The sequence below is a fragment of the Epinephelus moara genome, chromosome 13 (assembly GCF_006386435.1).
Source record: "Epinephelus moara isolate mb chromosome 13, YSFRI_EMoa_1.0, whole genome shotgun sequence".
Lineage (NCBI taxonomy): Eukaryota > Metazoa > Chordata > Actinopteri > Perciformes > Serranidae > Epinephelus > Epinephelus moara.
In genome coordinates, this window is record NC_065518.1 from 3,713,609 (window position 1) to 3,737,032 (window position 23,424).

A 23,424-nucleotide genomic window follows, 5' to 3' on the forward strand; every position below is an offset into this window, starting at 1 on the left:
CGAGCAGTATGGAGATATTTTGTGGTTTCAATTATGTGTTTTTGGACGTTTGAATCTGGGGCGCCGTCAGCCTCCATTAGGTGGGTACCTTGGACGTCATATGTGGACGTGGAAAGTCCATGACCAAACGTGGACATGTGACGAGGTCACAGTGAGGATGTGTTGGGGAATGACAAAGTCTCAGGTGTCCTTAAATGTCCCTTTAGTTTTAGGAAACAACACGACCGTCCATCTGGAGCCGCCCTCAGGACAACCTTTACATCTTTTATCCCATCAGTGGTGAAGATCTCCGTCTTTAATCCGTCCAGTCCAACAGTTTTGTTTTGGTGATGAGACACAAGCCTGGTGGAGACTTTTATCGTCTACCAGCAGTTTTATAATAATGTCTTAACAGCGAGTTTATGATAAACACCTCCTCACCATGTTTTCTATTACCTGAAGCCTCATTGCTTCTGAATAAGCTGCAGTAAAGTGTACACAGTGTCCCCACTGAGCGTCCTCCATCAGGATCCCATCTCTCCTAACAGCATCACCTCTTCCTGAAGGTTACATTAACCTCAGGAAATAACTGCCGCCTAAACCTCTTATCTGATCCTTTCAGTGATTCCCATGATCCTCCGCTCACCTCCCGTTCGCTCTTAAGTCCGCCTGTGCCTGAATGCAGGTCATTACGGCCCCCTGTAATATCACATCCATTCCAGCTCCTCTCCTGACTCCATTCTGCAGTCGACAAGTGCCAGAAAGTAGTTTGAATATTTTTGTCTCTCATTGAGTCCTCGCAGCACAGCTGTGTCCTGTAACCCCAGAGGCGGAGCTGTTACTGTCAAACACTGGGAAATAAAATGGAACCTGTCTGTCATCAAGAGTTTCATCTCACCTGGATGCGGTCTAGTTTTCCAAAACCTCAAAGCTCACACCTGAAATCCAGGATATTCTTCAGATATGCTCTTTCTGCTGCATTATCAGCGCATATATGCAGATTTTTAGGCATCAGACTGCTCCCTATTGCCAGGAAAATACCCAGAGAAATAGTCTTTCTGTTTCTTTGTCACTGGTGTGTCGTCAGGATGTCAGATACGTGGCGGAAAACAGGTTAATAAATGGTGGAAAGCAGACGGAGGCCAGTGAAAATGTGGTGATTACTTCTTCTTTTTATATCTGTTACTGATTCAGTCTGTCTTTCACACTCAGATCTGACTGATTTGAAACAATTTTCGAGCCCTGCTTGGACAAAGATGGATGGAATTTGTGGCCGTGTGTCATTGTACTGTGCCAGAAAAGGGGCAAAAATTAGTGCCCCGAGGAACAGTGCCAGGCTGTGAAGGTCATATATTCTAACGTGCAGCCTCGTTCTGTGGACGATAAACCAGGTGCAGACTTCCATCTGTGTCACCGCTGATGAGGAAATACAGCGAGTGCTGGACGGAGCAGTGAGTGACAACAACCCCGCCCACATTTAAGAGGACTGTCTGAACAGACCGAGGGTCTAGGTACCATGTCTGAAGGGTTACTGCTGGTTCCAAAGATACTGGACTGAAAGGGTTTGGTGGTTTCTGAATCATAGCATTGCAACTTCTGAGTCCACCAAATGATGCCACTGGGCCCCTGAAATTACACTGTGAAACAGACGTCTGCAAATCAGTGGATACGATACGATACAATAATTTGTCTTACGGCACAGCATTTTTTTCATCATCACAATCCCGACGAAATAACATTTCTAAAGTCTAGAGGACCCGCAGTATTAAACCATTTTATTCCCCTTCAGTCTCTAGGGCCCAACGATGTTGAAGATTCAGGTCATTTTAACCAGGTAGTCATACTTTTTTGCTTTATGCACCACTGAGGAACTTTTAAAGGAATTAACAAGGCCCCACCTCCTACACTGTGCCCAGTTCTTTCTAAACATCTGTCATTGTGTTTCCATCACTGCCGATTTAAGCTGGAGCCGATAAATACCTTGACTACTAAAGATTCTCCTGAGAATGTGACCTTTCCTAACAAAGACAGAAGCCAGAATTTAATGGCTGTTAGAAGTCTTTTTGTCCAGTGGGAAAGAGGCAATAGTGAACAAGGTGCAACTGAAGCACTGACTTAATATTCAGTCTGTGAGTGGTTCATCATGACCTGCTGTATAAAGGTCAATGTTAATGGTTTTTAGATACATTATAAGACCTGTCCTCACAGTTTAGTTCACAAAGGCAGCTCTATAAAGAAACGTCTTTCTGAGTTTGGTGTGGAAGAGGTTGACTCGCCTGCACAGAGCTCTGACCTCGACTTTGAGTTTTTTCTTCAGTTTACTTTGTGTCTCCCGGCACACGAAGTGCATTAAAATATAAACTGTTTTTTGAAAAAATAATCCCAGTAGCTTCTCTGGAGCTTTTCATTGTATAACGCAATCATTGCCCAATTTTCAAGGTATACATCTTGTCCATGTTTGGTAGAAAGTTAAAAAACAAACATTGAGCAGTTTCTTTCAGACAAAGATCAGTGAATCGATGTTAAGCGTCGATGCTGTTAGACTGTTGTTGTTTTTCTTAATTCAGTGTGTCCTTGACGTCGATCCATTTTTAATGTCGTTTGTGACGATGATAGGTACCAGGCAGCAGTATAAAGAGTGAGACAGTCTTTGGTACAGACCGCTGCAGACATGAAGGAGAAACTTTCCACCGTCAGGCTCTGAGATAACATCTTCTCTCATCTGCGTAGAAGTGGTGAATTTACAGCTCACAGATACTTCACACGACACAGTCTCTGACTTTTGTTTCATATCTAGTGTTGGCAAAAAATGTGGTTGCACATTTCCAATCCATCGTTAGCACTGTTAGCTTGTTTACTGTAGTACAAGAATGCCATTGTCACACTGAACGTCCTGCTGAGCCCCGTTCAAACTTCAGAACTTAATGTCTGTGAAGATTCTCAGTCATCCAGGTCATGGTAATCGTAAGTGCTATATCGTAGGCAACTGGACTTGCTTGCCTCTCGTCCGAGAAGCTTCTTCAGTTGACTGGTACAAAGTTGCAGGCTATAAACCCTGTGTGGGTGGGAACCCTTGCAGAGTCGTAGGGGTCACGTGAGCTCTTAGTTTCAGAGTCGTTAAGGTCACAATGTGAGTCGTTGACCCACCTGGCCACCATGTGAGTCGTTAGGGTCAGGTGGGACCAGGGGTGAATGGGTGTGAAGACTGCATTGTAGGTGGGTGACACCTCCTCTGTTTAACGATGGTCGTTCCAGCTTGACGTAGATGGCTTCTTTTACTCCTCTTTCAAACCATCTTTCCTTCATGGCCAAGATGTGCACGTTGCTGTCCTCAAAGGAGTGTCCCTTCTCCTGTAGATGTAAGTGGATAGCCGAGTCTTGACCCGAGGAGCTGGCTCTCCTGTGCTGTGCCAAACATACTGTGACCTAAACGACTCTGAAACTAAGAGCTCACGTGACCCCTACAACTCTGCAGGGGTTCACACCCACACAGGGTTTATAGCCTGCAACTTCGTACCAGTCATTTAGAACTGAAAAAGCTTCTTTGATGAGAGGCGAAACGTCTTCAAGAAAGTCCAGTTGCCTACGATATAGCACTTACGTTCAGAACTTAATATGGAGGGGAAAAAAACGAATTGTCGAATATTCTTATTAAACAGTGGTACAGCCCTAATTTTCTATATCTGAGGCATGAGTAACTGCCATAGACCTTTTTCTCTGTTTTCTCTGGTCATTTCACACCAGTTTTAAAAGTATTTGCATTTTCCTGCTGCACAGACACCTCAGTTTATGAAAAGAACATATTTACAGTGGTGAAACACTTATTTAAGGAAGTCAACCCCAAAACGAAGTGGTTTACCTAAAGAACTGTGTGCATGTAAGAAGCAGAAACTGTACATTTCAGGTGAGAACAGAAGTGTATTTTGAAAAGACACAATGCATGTAACAAGCATTAGGGTAAATGTAGACAGCCATGTTTAAAGAACTCATGTTAAATTAAAAACATGGGGCCAACTGCTGTATCTGCTGTCATAACGACAAACCCATCCCCATGTTTTTTGTTTTTTGTGAAAGAATCAGTAGCAGTCTATTCTACAATAAAATTAAATGTTACTTACATAAACTATAAAATAAACTATTAAAATGAATTTAATTGAATGAAGTCATTCTTATTTCATTTGGTATTTTTGTCAGATACAGGTTTGTGCTTATGATTTCTGGGTCGTATATATGTTGATGTTGTCCAGTGTCTTGTCGTAGCTAGTTTAGATGCTAAATCTTGCACTTGGGCCCTTCCTAACTACCAAACACAACTGAGAAGCGGAAATTGACATGCCGTCCCTGAACGTCCAAAACTGATGCAGGAGAGTAACTTGATCATGTAGGTCCACTGGCAAACCTGCTGTACTTGATGAGTTGGGATGAGAGGAGTGAGTCATCTCTGGAGTCTGATGAAAGTGGACTGACAATCAACACAAAAGAAAAAGTTAACACCTCTCGGCAAACACAGCGGACAGATTCTTAATGTCTCGGCTGCAATTACAGGAGCGAGAGTCAAACCTGTTTTGACTTTAAAGCCTTTAAACTGACAGAATGACATGTTTTCAAAACTCTCCAATAAATGAGCTGCAAATCCTGGTGACTTTTGTTTACAAGCCCTGCTCACTTTTAATTGGATAGCAGGCGCCTAAATACAGGAATGCAACAAAGTGGACTTTTCTATTAGGCTGAAGAAAACAAACTGAGTCATTAGTGGGGACTCTTGTTTAAGTCGTGGACTGTAATTATGTTTGGTGTTATAAAGCATAATAAAGCTAATATTATTCATAGATTATTTTTATGCTTTTAGAGTTAGATTGAGGCTATCTATAATTACACCTCACAGAAAATAATTGGGTTTATCCGCGTCAAAGCAATTAAACATGTGCATCAATAAAGGAGGCTTTTTAATGGCCTCTTTGAATCCTGCAGTCTGTTCAGCTGCGACGCTGCCATTTGTTTTTCTGTGTGAAAACTGCCCTGTCGCTGCTCTTTATTAATATGGAGGAGGAAGTGAATATTATTTTGCTCATCAGGTGCTGTACTGACGTTTTCACAAACTTTACCTGTTCACACACGTCACAGCACAATCAGCATCTCAGGAAACTAATGTCAGACAATAATCAGTCTTCGAAGCGAGGTCAGTAAACTCTCCTTTACTCTCCGCAGGAAATCAGCGACACAGAGATCCTGGAGCTTGCCCACAGTGCACTGGGGCGCATGACGGTGATCCGGCAGATCTTCCCCTTGTGGAGGGACAGCAGCACCCGCTGTATGAGACACAACCACCGGATCTCCTCTCTGCTGTGTGACCCACAGGAGGGATACCTGCAGAACCTGGAGGTAAACGACTACTCATTAACATGAACATGACTTCCTGTTGTCACTGGTTTGATGACTGATGAGTGTTTGTTGAGTTTCACCCAGTTTCAGGTTGAGTATTCCCTGTTGTCTGAAAATTAGCAGCGGAACAAAAACGTAAGTTAAGGGGGCAAAAGTCTGAGTATGGCTGGCAGGAGGGGTGGTGGATGGGTCCAACAACCACTGCCGAGAGGTCGGTGTTCACTTCCTGTAAGATTCTAAAGCCAAACCCTGTTCTTTTTTCCTAAACCCAACCACATGTGTGTGTTGTTGAAGGAATAAAACATCAATTAGAGGTGTTGTACTGATGTAGTGCTTTTATTTTGACAGAGACTGTATGCAAACTGTACATTTCCTGTGAAAACAGAGGTGTATTTTGAAAACAGACAATGCATGTAACAGGAAGTTGACACGGCGTCCCAGAACGGCAACAACCAACACAGCCAGGGTACCTTGGACGTCATATGTGGACGTGGAAAGTCCATGACCAAACGTGGTCATGTGACAAGGTCGGAGTGAGAATGGCCCAATCCCAATACCCCTCCTTGCCCACTACCCCTTGGCCCTCGAAATGAAGCAACGAGAGGTAGGGGTAGAAATCTTTCCCTAGGAATTGGGACACCACTCACTACGTCACCGCGTCGGTTACGTTCACGCATACGTAACTATTTTAAACAGGAAGCTGCGAGCCATCTACATTTCCAACCAGCACCTATAATGGAGTCTCCGGTTGAGTTCATCCTGCCGATCACGTTTGCCGCATTCATCATGCTTTGTTTGATGAAGGACAGACGACAGGGGTCTTCTGCTAGCTAGCTAACCAGTTAACATTATGAGGCAGCATAGTTATACTAGCTGGCGTGTTATCGTAATATGAAAAGTCCAACAATTTTGCAGAACAGGACAGATGACAGACGCCAGATAGTGCGAGCTAGCTAGCTAGCTAACAAGCAACTTGACGACAGTAACATTAGCTATGTATGAACTTTTTTCCGTCTCTTGCTCGGTGGTAGCCATGGTGACATCTACCCCTCGCTGGCAAGTCAGCATATGAAATCCCTCGCTCCGAAGGGCTAGTTTCATACCCACTACGCCTCATTATGCCCCCTACCCCTACACGCAATAGGAATTGGGACACCACTACCCCTCGTGGGAACGCACAAATGTAGAGGTAGGGCTAAGGGGTAGGGCTAAGGGGGGGTATTGGGACGGGCCCAATGTGTTGGAAATATACCCAATATATTAATACATTTATTAATAGCATATTAAACAGCCTAATATCAGAAATGTTGCGAAGACAACTTAAATGTAAACTTATATAATGCAAACCAGATTTAGGATTTCAATCCCTGCACAAAAACCACTTAGTTACGGTGAGAAAATGATCGTTTTTTGACTTGAAACACGCAGGTTTGGAGGCACAGTTCTGACTGCAAGAGCATCGATGTCTCAGTGAAAAACAATCAGATTGGAAACCATTGGAAACGTTAACGATACAGTACGTATGAAATGTACAATTGTAATTCAGCAGTAAATAATCAGCCGTGTGTGTATGACTGTGGATGGTGGAGCTGCTGAATGGATTTGTGGAGTTTGTTAGTTGCAGCGGTGGGTGTTAGCAGCTAGCTCCACTTCTTAGCTGCGGAACGGCAGTGGAGCAAGCGGCCGCCGGACTTCACAGCTTCACCCCGCAGGACTCCACTCAGTCCGGACTGGAGAAGGTTTGTGGGTTGATGGTGTTTGACAGGCAGGTAGGAGGCTCAGTTATCTGTGAGTGTAGCTGTGTTGTAAGTAAACAGTCTGAACTCAGATCAGTTTTCTCTGACAGAGATGAAAGTTTAGTTTGAATCACCAACTCTGTGAGAGGACACCAGTTTAAACCTCCAGACTAACATGTTGCACATGAAGAAAGAAGTTATGTTTCTGCTTCTTAACAGTCACATGGATAAGTCAGAGTTTACAATGAACCTGGGGACAAATCCTAGTTCAGTAAGATCAGTGAGTGTGTGCTCGTAAATCAGCCCTTAAACCTGTCACACACTGCTGGAGACATGACACACACATTATTTTATACAACCTGTCACCTTGATTCTAATTTCTGATAAAGATTAAAAAAAACATATAGAAGACAATGACTAAAATGTTTTGAATTTTCATCGACTTAAACTACGAAGGATAAAAATGAGTAAGACGTGACTAAAACTAATTTTCGTCTTAAGACAAATGTGTTCACACCAAATGCAAGGTGAATTTTCATGTCATGTTACTCGCACGAGTTTGAACGCCAGAATATTTTTCGTGACTTGCTTCATACATGCAAATAACTGAATCAATGAATGAACTTCCGCCAGTATGTCCTCAGCATCGTACGTCCCCAGAGGATCTCAATGCTGATTAGCTATCGCAGCGAAGATTGGTCTTGAAATTTCAGATTTTTCAACAAACATATGACGTGAAATCGCTCTACCCGCTTAATTCGCGCTGCTTAACTCGGATTTCGTGTCGTTAACGTGACAACCATCACACCACCAGGAGGGAAATTGCATCTAATCGCATCTTTACATTGACCTTACACGTAATTTATTCACGTGAATTGTTTTATTTGCACCCAGGGTGAACACAACATTAGACTAAATCTAAAGCCATATCCAGAAAATCTTGGCGTCATTTTTGTTCAGTGGGAGAAAATGGAGACGCGTCGTCCATCTTTATGTACAGTTTATGTTCACGGCAGAAAGTTTCCTCTTCTCGCCAAGACTACTTCACGTACGGATCTTGTTCAGTGTTCCATCGCTCCACATCTCACGTTGTAGCTTGATGTTATGTCTAGTAGAAAAAGTGGATCTTCAAAAAATGCGTTTTGAAAAACAGATTTTTTCTTTAATTGGAAAGTTCACGGAGTCCAGAGGACAATTTTTAAGAGATTATTACCTCCAGTTTGGAATTTCAATTTGTTCAGAATAATGTGTGTCCTCGAATCACTAACATCCCTCTGCGAAATATTTTAATTTGTCCCCTTCAGTGGGTCTTTTGGAGGACAGAAAGTCCTTCACCAAAGAATATGACAAAGATAACACAGAGTTCTGTTTAATAGCTTCACATGAAGATTCACATACTGAAGCTGGGTCCCACATTAAAGTGGTCCGTAACAGACAGCCACTGAATGAATGCTCCAGGGAATACATTAAATAGTTTGAGGCCACAATTTATTCAAAGGCACAAATTATTAATTTGAAGAGACAAATTAAATAATCAGAGGGTCCAAATTATTAACTGAAGGAAAAAGAATCTGAGGACAGGAGGGAAAGATTTCTCCGTCTGTTTCTTTGATACTTTCTCCTGCAGTAAGTGAGTCACAGTCCGTCTGTAGGTTTAAACAAATCTGCATTTGACTTATCCGATCTCTGTCGGAGCCTCGGGCGCCCATAGTGTGGAGCCCAGGGAGCGGCAAATCATACACACATACACACCCTAAAGTCATGAGCACATTCATAAATCCTCCAGGACTGTAACATGCTCATGTTTAACCCAAACAATGTGTCATGTGACTGCAGTTGCTTCAGATCCAGGTCAGAACACCTTCTCACCACAAATGAACCGCACCAGAGTTCGTTTGTAACCGGACTGAGACCACCTCTTCAAGAAGGTCTCTGTCCTGTTGTTTTGGTGTGTTCACACCTGTACAAACGAACCGCACTGAGGGGGCAAATGAACTTGAGTTCAATTGAACCGGACCAAACAGGGTAGGTGTGAAAGCAGCCTAAATCTTCAGAGGCACAAAATACACACTGTCAGATACACACACACACACACACTTGTGTTGACTATTATTCGCAGTTATGAAATATCACAGTGAAGAGTGGCTGACATCTACAGACAGCAAACAGAATGATTACTGTAATTCACATCCAAAAATATTGCAGGTTTTTTCGGTCTTGTTTTGACATTTGTGGAGACGAGTCGTTTTCTACAAAATGTCTGACATCACAACCCAGAGGTCTCTCTCACACACACACACACACACACACACACACACACACACATCTTTCCATCTCTTTATCGTTGCACTGCTTCTAGTGTATCTTCCTCCTTCCAATTTTTACCTTTCTATGCCTCTGTCCTACTTGCAGTCGTGGCCAGAGGCATTATGTTTTTGGGTTGTCTGTTCATCCCATGTAGGCCAGGAGACAGGTCCAGCCCTTATCATGTTTTCTGCTATGTTTTTTTGCTATTATTTCCTGTTAGACTGTATATACCTCAAACCACCATGAGTTGATAACGAGCACCTTAAACTCAGGGCTGTTTGGTCTCAGGGGCCCAAAACCCTATTTTTGGGACATCTTTCTGTCAAAATGATGTAAATGTAAGGGCACTAAGGTGGCATAAATAGTCAAACAAGAATGACATTTGGCACTGAGTATCCTGATACAAAGGGTAGAGTAGCAAAATAAGATCCTTGGGCATATTGCAATTTTATTTTCAAATACATCACACATAACAGCCTCAAGAAAAATATTAAAAACGACTATCTGTTTGACGAACTCTCATCAAAACAAGATCATTTTTCGTGACTTTGTGCTTAATATCACTGTCTCTTCTCATGAATGCAATATCTCAAGAAGGCCTTGAAGGAGTTTCCTCAAATTTGGCACAAACGTCCACCTGGACTCAATTATGAACCGATAAGATTTTAGTGGTTGAAGGTCAAAACCTCACAAAACATCTCACATTGAAGTGTGACGTCCAAGGTACCCTGGGTGTGTTGGTTGTTGACGTTCTGGGACGCCGTGTCATCTTCAGCCTGTTACATGCATTGTCTGTTTTCAAAATACGCTTCCGTTTTTACAGGAAATGTACAGTTTGCATGCAGTCTCTTTCACAATAAAAGCACTATGTCGGTTCAACACCGTGAATTGACCTTTTTTTCCTTCAGCAACAAACACACATGGTTGAGGTTAGGAAAAAAGAACAGGGTTTGGCTTTAGAATCATATGGGAAGCGAAAACCGGTCTCCCGGGTGAAAGTCCATGGTTGTTGGAACCACCACCCCTCCCACCCCACTCTGTCTTTCGGCCTCTTAATTTCATTGTTGCCCCTAATGCCGCCGGCGCTGTAACACAAATACTGCAGCCTGCTACGTATGCCGACATGAAAGGACCGCTTTTTTCGTCTGTGTCTGCTGCTGGAAGTCAGTGCCCAGGCGCCGGTATTCTCCGACTTCAGAGTGAGACCGAGTTGAGTTGGGAGTGAGAGCCGGCTGTAAAAACACTAATTAAAGTTGGCCCCTCCTCCCTGCCTATAATCACCTGGCGGCTACATTTTTACAGAGTCCTGACCTCATATCCTGCCTGCTGTTATTGGCTGGGGGCTACTCATCAATGACTGAAGGCTGATGCCGAGAAACGTACAGGACGTAGCATAAGACGACACAGGCAGAGAAATATGCCACCACACACCTTCAGCAGGTCATAAGTGATGATTGAGAGGGATTACAGCTGTATGAGACGGTACATTGTTTATCAGGAAAATGCTGCTCACTCTACCTTCAGTATTAAGCTGCATGTTCTGTAGCTCGTCCTGTTGACGTCTAGAGACAAATCCTTTTCTGTGTTTTTCACATGAAGCAGTGCACTCTGTAAAACTCTCCTCCGTCTTCCCTTTTTTGTCCTCTCTCTTGTTTCATATAGCTCTCTCACCTTTATATCTGGTCTTTTTCTTAGTGATTATAGCTCCTCTTTTATTTCATATCCTTGTACCACACGTCATATCTGTGTTTTTGTCTTTTGTTTTTCTTCAGCATTCCCTCTCTTTCTTGTTTTCTTATTTTCAGTCTCTTTATCTCTCATTTCCGTCTTTTCCTTTTATTCCTTTTCCTCCCCTGCTCTTCTTTTTCCTGGTTTCACCTGCTTATGTTTCTTTCCTCTCTACACAGCCGTCTTCTCTCCACACCACCTAAACATTCCCACCTCATGTCTCCCTGTCCTCCATCTGTCTCTCACCTGTCTTCTCCTTCTCCTTGACCTTTGTTAAACCTCTCAGTCCTCACCTGAGGCCCTCGGGGAGACATGTAGAGGAGGACATTTGTCTCAATAATTCATGCAAAACAGGGTTAAATGTTCACTGATGTCATTCGCCCCCCAGCTGACGCTGTCAGCAGGTTGTCTGGATGGAGACATTCACTCTGTTCAGGGAACAGATCAGATTTACAGGAGTGAAACATTTTCCAGGAACTAAAGCTGAAAATGATCAAGTTTAATATGAACAGTGGCTGTCTGGAATCAAACCAGAGACGTCTTCACTCCTTCAGTCTCTGCTTTTCGTCTTACTGGTGGAGTGGAGGCCGAAAACAATGAATGACATGAATGTTTTGTGTAGTTAAGAAGAAGAAGAAGAAGAAGAAGAAGAAGAAGAAGAAGCAGGTACCACAGTGTTGAGGTTTCTGTCAGCCTTTATCATTTTTATGCCTCCACGCCGGCGATAGCTGTGGCCGGAGGTATTATGTTTTCGGGTTGTCTGTCCTTGCGTATGTTTGTACCATCCTTGTAAGCATGATATCTCAAGAATGCCTCAAAGGTATTTCTTCAAATGTGGCACAAACGTTCACTTGGACTTAATACTGAACTGCTCAGATTTTGGTGGTCATAGGTCAACAGTCAAAGCCGCCATGACCTTGCATCCATCTCATTTGATTTTTGGGAACGCAAAATCTCAAGAACAGTTTGAGGAAATTTCTTCAAATTTGGCACAAATGTTCACTTGAACTGATTAGTTTTTGGTGGTCATAGGTCAAAGCTCAAGTCTATGTGACCTCATCTGTCCTGTTCTTGTGAACATGATGACTGAAGAATACCTGGATTTTCCCATGTTCTTCGTACGTTCGTACCATTCTTGTGAACATAATATCTCAAGAACATCTCAACGGAATTTCTTTAAATTTGGCACAAACGTCCACTTGGTCTCAACGATTAGACTATGGTGGTCAAAGGTTAAGGTCAATATGACCTTGCATCTGTCTCATTCTCGTGAACGTGATATGTCAAGAACACTATGGTTGATTTTCTTCAAATTTGGCACAAGCATCCACTTTGAGTCAAGGATGAAGTGATCAGAATTTGGTGCTCAAAGTTTAAGGTCACTGTGTCCTTGTCTGTCTTGTTTCTCTTTATCTCTTCAAATTGGAATTTGGTGGTCAAACATCAAAGGTCAGTGTGACCTTGCATCTGTCTCATTTGATTTTGGGAATGCAAAACCTCAAGAACAGCTTGATGAAATTTCTTCAAATTTGGCACAAACGTTCACTTGGACTCAGCAATGAACTGCTCATATTTTGGTGGTCATAGGTCAAAGCTCAAGTCTATGTGACCTCATCTGTCTCGTTCTTGTGAACATGATGACTGAAGAATACCTGGATTTTCCCGTGTTCTTCGTACGTTTGTACCATCCTTGTGAACAAGAACAACTCAACGGAATTTCTTTAAATTTGGCACAAACATCCACTTGGACTCAACAATTAGACTTTGGTGGTCAAAGGTTAAGGTCAATATGACCTTGCATCTGTCTCATTCTCATGAACGTGATGGCTGATATTCTTCCACTTTGGCACAAGCATCCACTTTGAGTCAGGGATGAAGTGATCAGAATTTGGTGCTCAGAGTTTAAGGTCACTGTGTCCTTTGTCGCGTCTCATTTCTGTGAATGTGATATCTCAAGGACACTGTGAGGGAATCTCTTCAAATTGGAATTTGGTGGTCAAAGATCAAAGGTCAGTGTGACCTTGCATCTGTCCCATTCCTGTGAACACAACATCTACAGAACACCTGAGGGGAACTTCTTTACATTTGACACAAATGTCCACATGGACTGAAGAATAAACTGAAGGTCAAAGGTTAAGGCCAGACCAGATTTTATGACCTCACCAAATGTGCTTTTCGCCATAACTCATGAATTCCTACACTAATTATGGCAAAACTTGACACAAATGTCTAACAGGATAAAAAGATGAAATGATGACATTTTATATTGAAAAGGTCAAAGGTCAGCTTGACTGTGACATCATCATGTTTTAACGTCATATCTCAGGAACAGAAGGGGAGACATTTGGTCAGATACTGAATTGGTGACTCTGATCTTGAAACTGTGCTGATTGTATAGATCTTCTGTGTGTGAAGCATCCATGTTTTCACTGACATGGATGGAGACACTGGGCTGGTGGGCGGAGTCATACAACCACAAGGCGGTAGTTCTACTTTTCTAATATGCCATGTTTTCAACCTTAGTTTTTAATCTAAAACTGAAAATACAGGAGATCCAGATAAATCCTCCCTCGCCGTACCAAAACAACAGAGCAGATGTTAGTCCTGTTGACCCAAATTAACGAGTGCTTTTTCTTTTGTTTTGACTCAATCTGCTTGTCAGAGGGAGAAAAGAAACGCTGAGCTACGTTAGTGAAACATGATATTTTGGCCACGAGCCCTGAAGCTTCTGTGTCAAACAGTTTGTTGTTGTCAACACTTTCAACACGTCATTATCAGCAGCGGAGCGTGTAAACTGTCTGCAGCAGCATCTTCAGTAAACATGACAGATCTCAGGCCCAACCTGTATTTTACTGATGACAGATTTATAGCTGTTGTCTGCTGTTTGTGTCTGAATTCAAACAGCAGTTCAGGAGTGACAGCACGCTCCAGTTACGTGTTTTACATTTGGGTCACAGATTGTAGCTTTTCAGAATACACAGATGCAGATTTTCTTTTCTCCCGTCTCCGTCTTTGTCATATAAATATGTTCTCTTCAGATTTAGTCTTTCCATGACAAAAGAGGACGACGGGGAATATAAATGCTTTATCTGTGTGTATGTGTGTGCGCGTGTGCGGGGGCCTCCGGCACCGTGCTGTATGGACTTCATGCTAGTCAGCTGTACTCATCTGGACACAGTGATGCTCATTTGTCACCTTGAATTTGGTCTCTACTCCCTGCTTTGGCGTGCGTATGTGTGTGATTTGTCACAGTGTGTTTCCTCTGCCCTCTGCAGCCCAGGGTGAGAGAGCACATGATCACATGTAGACAAGCTGGCTACTAGCTGACTGTCATCTCAACACCATCCAGTGTGTGTGTGTGTGTGTGTGTGTCAGCAGTGCTCGTGGTGGTGTTACTTTAGAGGCTGCAGATGATGCACTATCCAGCTGTGTCACACATGTGGCCTGTGTGTGTGTGTGTGTGTGTGTGTGTGTGATGTTTCAAGTGCTGTTTTTATTCAGTATTGTCCCTATATTAAAACACACAAAGAAGATGTTAAAGCTTATTTTAAATTTACTTTAACGTCACACTCATACGTTTACATGACATCAGAGAAACTCTATTTATTGTGTCAGTCCGACTAAAACTGGACTTTTAAAATCCATGTAAACGTGTTAGTGTGACTGAAATGGTCCTAAAGTGAACAGTGGGACTAACACACCCAGATCATGTGATTCCTGCATGTATACAGTCAATCAGACCCAAACTGGCCGAGGCGCTCTGAGCATGCTCCACAGTTTCTGCCCCGGGCTTTGACCCGGAAGTCCAATAGCATTAAATGTGTAAGAGAAGAAGAAGCCGGTAACAACATGGAGAAATCTACATCCAGAGCCGTGACTTTTTGGACTGACGATGAGATAGAGTTTGAGCTGCTATACCCTTAACTGTAAGAGGAAATCTTAAGGTCCCATGTCCACCACAGCATTGTTTTCCCAGCTGAAAATGTCAAACACTCCTAATGAAACAGTCAGCAGAGAGCGTTTGAGATTGCTTTGGAGGCACAGCTTTTTTTCAGCTGAGACACCGGTTGCATCTGGTTGCTATGACACCGAATATCCTTGGAGGTAATATGTCGGCACAAGGTGGAGTACTTGCTTTGGATGAGGGGAAGGCTGAAGCACGTAGAGAGAGAAGATGGACCTGCTGGTCTGTGTTGGTTTATGAGAAGAAACGTAATATATACACCGATCAGCCAAACCACTAAAGCTCCTGGCAGGTGAAGTGAATAACATTGATCATCTTGTTACAGCACAATGTTCTGCTGGGAAACTTTTGGTTCCTGGCATTCATGTGGATGCTACTTGACGTGCTCCACCCACCTGAACACCGTTGCAGACAAAATAAACCCCCTCATGGCAACAGCACATATTGATAGCAGTGGGCCCCCAGCAGGACAATGCACCATGCCACACCACAAACACTGCTCAGGCATGACCTGAGGAACAGGGCAAAGAGCTCAAGGCTTCAACCTGACCTCCAATTACCCCAGATCCCAACCTGATCAAACATTAGAGGGACCTGCTGGTACCCCAGATGTACCCCTGATCCATGTTGGGTGCTCCTTGGACCGGACTTGGCTCTGACCTGTCAAGGACCTCTGGAGGGTGTCCTTTGGTGTCTGGCATTAGGGCGTTACCATCAGATCTTTTGAGTCCTGTGGGTTGTGAGGTGGGGTACCAGCAAGTCCCACAGATGTTTGATCAGACTGGGATCCAGGGAATTTGGAGAACAGGTTGAAACTTTGAGCTTTTTGTCACGTTCCTCGGACCATTCCTGAGCAGTTTTTGTGGTGTGGCATGGTGCATTGTTCTGCTGGGGGGCCACTGCTACTGAGGAGTGCCATTGCCATAATGGGGGGTACCTGATCTGCACTGGTGTTTATGTGGGTGGAACATTATCAGGTGGCAACCACATGATTGTCAGAACCCAAGGTTTCTCAACAGAACTTTGGGCTGTAACAAGATGATCGGTGTTGTCCACTTCACCTGTCAGTGGTTTTAATTCTTTGGCTGATCGGTGTATAGTATATTAACATATTTCTCCTCCATTGTTGTTGTAGTTCAGCACTTGACATGTAAGATGTGACGGTTTGTCTTCACTGCCCAAAGATTGACACCCAGAACACAACAAAATCCTTTCCTCTGTCTCCCCCTCTCTCCAGGTGTCCAACCTCTACCTGTATGACAGCGTGCTGATGCTGGCCAACGCCTTCTACAGGAAGTTGGAGGACAGGAAGTGGCACAGTATGGCCAGCCTCAACTGCATCAGGAAGTCCACCAAGCCGTGGAACGGAGGCTGGTCCATGCTGGAGACCATCCAGAAGGTACGTCCTGTCACCACACCAGAGCAGCTGAGACACGTAAAGCTGCATACATATTCTGTTTGTAGTGTACATGATGTGCCCCCGTGAATCGCACCCACCGCTGGTACAAGACGAACCCACCAACATGACGGTTGTTGTAGAAGCATTCTACAACACTACACTGTGGTGAAGAGATGAGATCAAATGTAGCAATAATCCACTTTATAATTTATAATACATTAAGGCATGATTCACTTTGTACATAATAAGATGTAACACTTTCTGTTACCCTTACCCTAACCTTAACCACCTCTCTTTTAATGTAGGACTTCAAAGCTAATTGTTAGCTTATCATTAGCATAAGTAGCCAGATGTAACCCTTCCCATTACCCTTACCTTAACCATAACCATAACCATCTCTCTTTTAACATAATAATTCATAGCTAATCGCTAGCTTAGCATTAGCATAAGTAGCCCGATGTAACCCTTCCCTTTACCCTTACCTTAATCATAACCATAACCATCTCTCTTTTAACCAAATAATTTATAGCTAATGGCTAGCTTAGCGTTAGCATGAGTAGCCAGATGTAACCCTTCCCTTTACCCTTACCTTAATCATAACCATAACCATAACCATCTCTCTTTTAACCAAATAATTTACAGCTAATCGCTAGCTTAGCATTAGCATGAGAAGAGCAGCAGATTGCTCTGTGTTCCTATTGGTCAAAGTGATGGCTGTGACAGGAGAAGTAATAGAGGACAACAAGAAAATCAAACATGCTAGACTTCCTGTTGGGACACCCTGAGGCATCCCATACATGGTATCACTTGTCGTCTACTATGACACACTACACGAGATAAAAAGATGGATTATTGCATATGACACTCACTGTCATCCACGATCAGGGCCGACACCTTATGACGGCCACATTGGGCTATAATTGGGCTGATATCGTGTAGTCTGAATCTGGCATTACCCAAACCTAAACCGTCTCTCTTTTGATGTAAGACTTCATAGTGTTGTGGAATAACAAGACTCAAAACACGTAGGATTGGACATTTGAGGGTTTACTCACGAGAAAGCCAAAGGATTAGCACATCATGACAATTTATAGTGACTGACAAACAAGCAGTATCAGTTGACACACCTACAGCTTTCCCATACACATTAAAAGGTGTTTCCTGTCACTTAAGCTACTCCTTAGTTCCTGTTATTCAGACAACCAGCTCCGCTAATAGCTAACTTAGCAATTTCGTCAGGACTTTTGCCTCCAGGCCAAAGGGGCTGATCGTGGACATACATGTAGGTATGGTGAGGGAGTCGTGCAGCTAGAGGGCAGGTCATGTTGCTGCTCCAGTCTCCAGGCTCCCTTTAGTCTCGTGATGCATTCAGGGCCAGAACACACAACACAACATTTAAACCTCTCTAGTTCTCTGTCGCTGTTCCTCTCTGTTATTATCTTACACTTGATTCATCTTAATTATTTTATGGAATCTCTGAATAAATATCACATTTGTATTCAGTGAATCATTTATATTTGCAAACATAAATATGGTTCAAATAAATCTATTTTCTAAATGGAGCTCAAATCTGGCACCAGATCATCAAAGATGTTCAAGTCTTCTAATGATCATCTTTTCAAGGCTGTTGAACTGATTAGCAGCTTGAATGTGTTTTCTTGATAGCTCTCTGAGTGGCCTTGATCTCTTCTGTAGCATCAGTCTGATTTAACACATCTTAAACTGGCAGAGTGTGTGTTGTTTCCCGTTAAAGATTTAATTGAATAAACCTTTGAAGATTGAGGGGAGTATGTGGAGGAGAACACTGAAGCATGATTAGATTTATAGCAACCTTAAGAAAAAGAATAAACAATTTATTTGTTAACGGAGGTGAAATCAAACACGAGGCGCTGCCGGTGGAACATGAAACGAGAAAGCCGTTCATCCCAAACCCTGATGTGCATCTAAATTACATCCAACAACCTGTAGTCTTGTTCTCACGGTCTAATTGGTGAAAGATGCTTTTGAGGCACGCTGATGAGTCCCTCAGAGCATGAAGAGCTCCGTGTTATTAAAAAAACATCACTTTGTTTCTTTGACGTCTCTCGTGGTAACAACCACGGAGCTCGTTAGTGATCTTTCTGTCTTTCTCCTGTTTAATGTGCTCATATATGTAATCACTGACGACCACAGTTCAGACAGCAGAGCCTGTTGCAGACAAACAATGATGTTTTGACTGATGCAGACCTTTGACACCACTCTGTTTTTTAATGATATTGGCAGAATTACCCAGAATCACAGTTAATCACATTTACAGAGCTTCAGACAGCCGTCAGCTTTTACAGAACGGCTGAAAATGTGTTTCCATGTTTTCCCTGTGCTCCTGAAACATATTACCAATTGTTAAGTACACAGATCTTTATTTAAAGGTCCAGTTCATAAGATTTAGGTGGAAATAGTGACATCTAGTGGTGAGGACTGCAGATTGCAACCAGCTGAAACTTCTCCTGGTTAGAATTCCTTCAGTGGTCATTATTCAGAAGGTTTTTATCAGTAGCTGAATTATCCACAGAGGTCTCTTCTTCTTGAAAACAAACAGACCAACGGATTTAAACCTGTAAAAACACTGATTAAAGCAGTTTCACGCTACAAATCAGTGTTTCTCTAACACTGCTTGGCGTGCCGGACATGGGCTGCTAACCTAGCTCTTGCTATCAGTTGCTCACCTGTTTTCTTGGACAACTTAAGATTTAGACATTTTCAAAGTTTATACCATGAGCCAAATTATCAGGTAATTTCAGCCGGTAAAAACACTGGATAAAGCAGTTCCCAAGGTTTCCACAATCATGGAAAACCCTGAAAAGTAATGGATTTTCACAATTACACTTTCCAGACCTGGAAAAGTCATGGAACATTGTTGTATAATGAAATTGTGGAGAACCGTCCACATAATGTAATGTAATTGCAAATTAATTTTCTATAGCTGTTGACGTGACATAGCTCTAATATGTGTCGATGTGAGACAGTGTTTCGTTTACCATGACGTATGTTTTGTCATTCTCTCCCTGGGTTTGTCTTTCCCTTTCTTTATGCCAGCTAGCTGAAATTATGTTTAAATAGAGTTTGAATCTGATGTCTGAAAAACATCTGGCAAGTGGGGCAAGAAAAAACTTCATGATGGGTCCTTGAGAAGGCGTGAAAAAGTTTGGAAATTTTGTCTATGAAAATGACGTGGGACCCTGAGCTTCACGTTAAAAAAATTGATGTTTTTCCAATAACGGTGCTTGGAGCCAGTGTTTGGTTTGTCTGGTCTGGGCTACTGTAGACACGTGGCGGTGCAACATGGTGATCTCCGTATAGGACCTGCTCCCTATAAACGGATCATTCTAATGTAACAAAAATACGATGATTCTTATTTCCACGTGATTATACACAAAAGAAAACACACTGATTAGTCAGTTTCCGCTTTATACATACACGTCTTTTCAAAAAATGTTTCCAATTTCACAGGAAATGTACAGTTTCTGCTCGTTACATGCGTACAGTCCTTTTCAAAATAAACTCACAACATTAAACTTTTTGTTTTTACGTTAACTTCCTTAAAGGGAAATTTCGGTTCATTTCAACCTGTGCTCCTATCATCCTTAATTTGTTTCAAGTGACTAGTGACATAAAAATAATAGCTAGCATGTTAGCCATTAGCCTAGATACAGCCGGGGCGCATAGTAGCGTCAGACCTGTTAAAACGTAAGTGAACGGGCAACCTTCAAGTGCAAAGTTAGTCCACTAAACAAGATTTTTTTCCACAAAGACCGCCTCATATCGTTAGGATAAATGTCAGAGAACATATAGAAAACGACATGTAAACGTGTTGTCTTACCTTACCGGTGTGCTGCCATGTTTGTTTACCATCTAGCATCTATATCGCGAGAACAAGCAGCGATCTCATACCGTGCCTGAAATCTCGCGAGAACAAGCAGCAACAGCTGGAAGGCAGAACCGGACAGTAGCCTGAAAAGTTCATTCATTTATTTTATGAAAGATTTATAGAATAATGGCTGACTTTTTGCCAGACTTCGACTTTGTGGAGGAGGAATTTGATTTTGCAGAGTTTGATGGCCGCCCTTATTTATTTGAGCCAGAATACACTGACGAAGAGCTTCGTGAAATTGAAGAACGGAGGAGGAGAGAGAGAGAGGCGCAACAGGTAGAGGACGAGAGAGGAGGAATGGCTGCTGCAAGGCTGCGTAGCTCTGGAGATTGGTGGTGTACCTGTGAATGCTGTGCCCCAGTGCCCACAGAAGAGGAATGCCTCTGTTGCAAGGAATGGGACCGGTTGCAGCCTTATTTTCAAGGTCTGGATGTGACCGAGGACGAGACACCTCCACCTGGAGTAGTATCCAGCTGGGCTTTATCTAGAGCTCGCGAGATATATTTCGGCCGCGCTTTGGAAAGCAGAGCTAAATGGTAAACAAACATGGCAGCACACCGGTAAGGTAAGACAACACGTTTACATGTCGTTTTCTATATGTTCTCTGACATTTATCCTAACGATATGAGGCGGTCTTTGTGGAAAAAAAGCTTGTTTAGTGGACTAACTTTGCACTTGAAGGTTGCCCGTTCACTTACGTTTTAACAGGTCTGACGCTACTATGCGCCCTGGCTGTATCTAGGCTAACGGCTAACATGCTAACTATTATTTTTATGTCACTAGTCACTTGAAACAAATTTAGGACGATAGGAGACAGGTTGAAATAAACCGAAATCTTCCTTTAACTGTGTGTTTAGAGACTGGAAGTAGTTGGCTTGGACGATGGAAGCAGGTCTCCAGGAAGTGTGCCAGGCTTTGAAGATAATTTCACTAGTGGCCAAACAGTGGTTGGACCGGGGTCAGTCACATGATGCCATGTGGCACAAAAAGACATTTTCCCATAGACTTAAATTGTGAAGTCAGGTTGAAATAAACCGAAATTTCCCTTTAAGTTTAGGCAAAAAAAAGCATGTGGTTAGGCTTAGAAAAAAAGTATTGTTTTTACTTACATCATGTGATGTAACATGACAGACTACTTCATGTGACATACGTGACTACCCTAGTATAATGCACATACCAACACGCTGTGTTGTTAAAATAACTCCATTGACTTTAGGTTCTCATATGGGAAACGAACAGCAGGCTCCCGGATGTTCTGAGTTTGTTTGACCCATCCACCTACCCTATACGGGCTTTCTCACTCTTTGTACTAAGGTAGTTGCATATCATAAAGCACCTGCCGGTGGCGTGACAAGCTGCAGCCGGTCAGTCTGTTTCATACCAACGTGAAGAGTGTCAATGTGCGTCAGTATCTGATGCCAAGATCACTGACAAAGTGGTGTTATTTGACGAGTTGGAAGTGAGAATGGGCTGATAGAAAAGATTGCCAAACCTAAAAAAATGGCAGTTATGAGTTGTATAAAAAGCCATTTTCCTCTGAGGCACCAAAATGTTTCCATCATTCTGGCACATATTCTTAAAATGCATCTTTGTGGCCATAAAACATTCCTATTTAACTTTGAGCCTTCCCTTTTATGAGTTTCGCCACTGTGTCAGAAAGTCATTTAAACAGTCTGAATTTTACATAGGCTGTTTTCCTGCAGAACAGTCCATCACCATATCTCATATAGGGAGCAAAATGTCCTGTTTTCCTGAACTTGAACAACATTTCCATCAGCCAGCATCTCTGTGACTACTTTGCTGATGAGATGGAAAATGACTTTGTGAGAGGACGGCAAACACAGAGTGAAAAATGGACGGAGCACAGCACTTTCACTCTCTACATTTTTTTGTTGGGTGCATCACAAGATGTAACCTTCCTGTCTATATTGAATGTATTTGTTTGCATCAAGTTGGCAGCCTAAATGAAAGTACCTGAGACACTCTACCGCACCAAAAGTACTGCTGCTCCATACTCCATAATGCAAAGCAATGTCGATTTCTGTCCATCGCTGGCTGTTTACCACCAGGTAATAATGAATGTGAGTGAAAATACTGCTGTTATAAGTTTATCAGTAATCGTTTGGTTCCTTTTCCTTCACATGTAGACCCTTGAGGGAGGAGCAGATATGTCTCCACAATCTTCAAACTATACTGTAAATAGTCTGGTATCATTGTGCAGTGTGCAAATGTGAAACTTTCTCTCTATTAAGGAGCAAACTTTAAACAACCACTTTTTAGGTCAACAAATGTGTGTTGATGGGCAAGATTAAGAATTTCGGGGGAGTATCACTAATATCTCACTAGGACGGCTTACCAAGAGTACAACATACAATAATAAAATTAATGTGTAAAACGTTTTGCAAGAACTACCTACAATACTGTATTTCATTGGTCTCGGTGGGTTGTGTGCTGTCTGCTACTGATTTAGTTGATAACAAGAGTCTGTCGCTGCGCAGTGGCTCATTTTTCAAATCGGGGTTTGTGCATGTTAGGGCCGTTTCATAGTCGATGCATAGGCACGCAGACTCGAACGCATTGGTGCTTGCGTCTCAAAATGTGTTGTCTATTTTTTTGATACAGGACGCAGCAACACGTGTAATACCATGCGTTGCCAGCGGGGGTGATAATGAAAGCGACGTACTTGAAATTAACCACTTTTTGTTATTCACAGAAGAAGCAGGTATGAAATATGGCGGGTAAGGAGGAAAAACTTTGCGAACTCGTACAGACACACCCCCATTTATATGACAGTTCTCATGACCTGCACTCTAATAAAATAGCAGTACTAGCTAGCTAGCGTGGGACTAGAGGCTCATCCTACTCTCCAATGTGCTATGTGTGAGCTCAGTCCTGCGTGTTCTTTAATGAAGCAATAGGAGAAGATATTCGGTCTCAGTTAATGTAGTTTATTAAGCAGTAAAGGAATAAAATTACAGAGCTCTGGGTCTCAACTTCACGTCCCTGACGAACAACAAAG

At 42.6% G+C, this 23,424-nt stretch overlaps 1 protein-coding gene across 2 annotated transcripts in view; it reads left to right on the forward strand.

Moving 5' to 3' along the window:
* Positions 1–23,424, forward strand: part of grid1b (glutamate receptor, ionotropic, delta 1b) — an 827,749-nt gene that overhangs the window by 695,770 nt on the left and 108,555 nt on the right. For both annotated transcript variants that reach the window (XM_050059333.1, XM_050059332.1), the window contains exons 6-7: positions 5,188–5,361; positions 16,334–16,495. In XM_050059333.1, the coding sequence (XP_049915290.1) occupies positions 5,188–5,361; positions 16,334–16,495 (336 nt within the window). The remainder of the gene's footprint in view (positions 1–5,187; positions 5,362–16,333; positions 16,496–23,424) is intronic.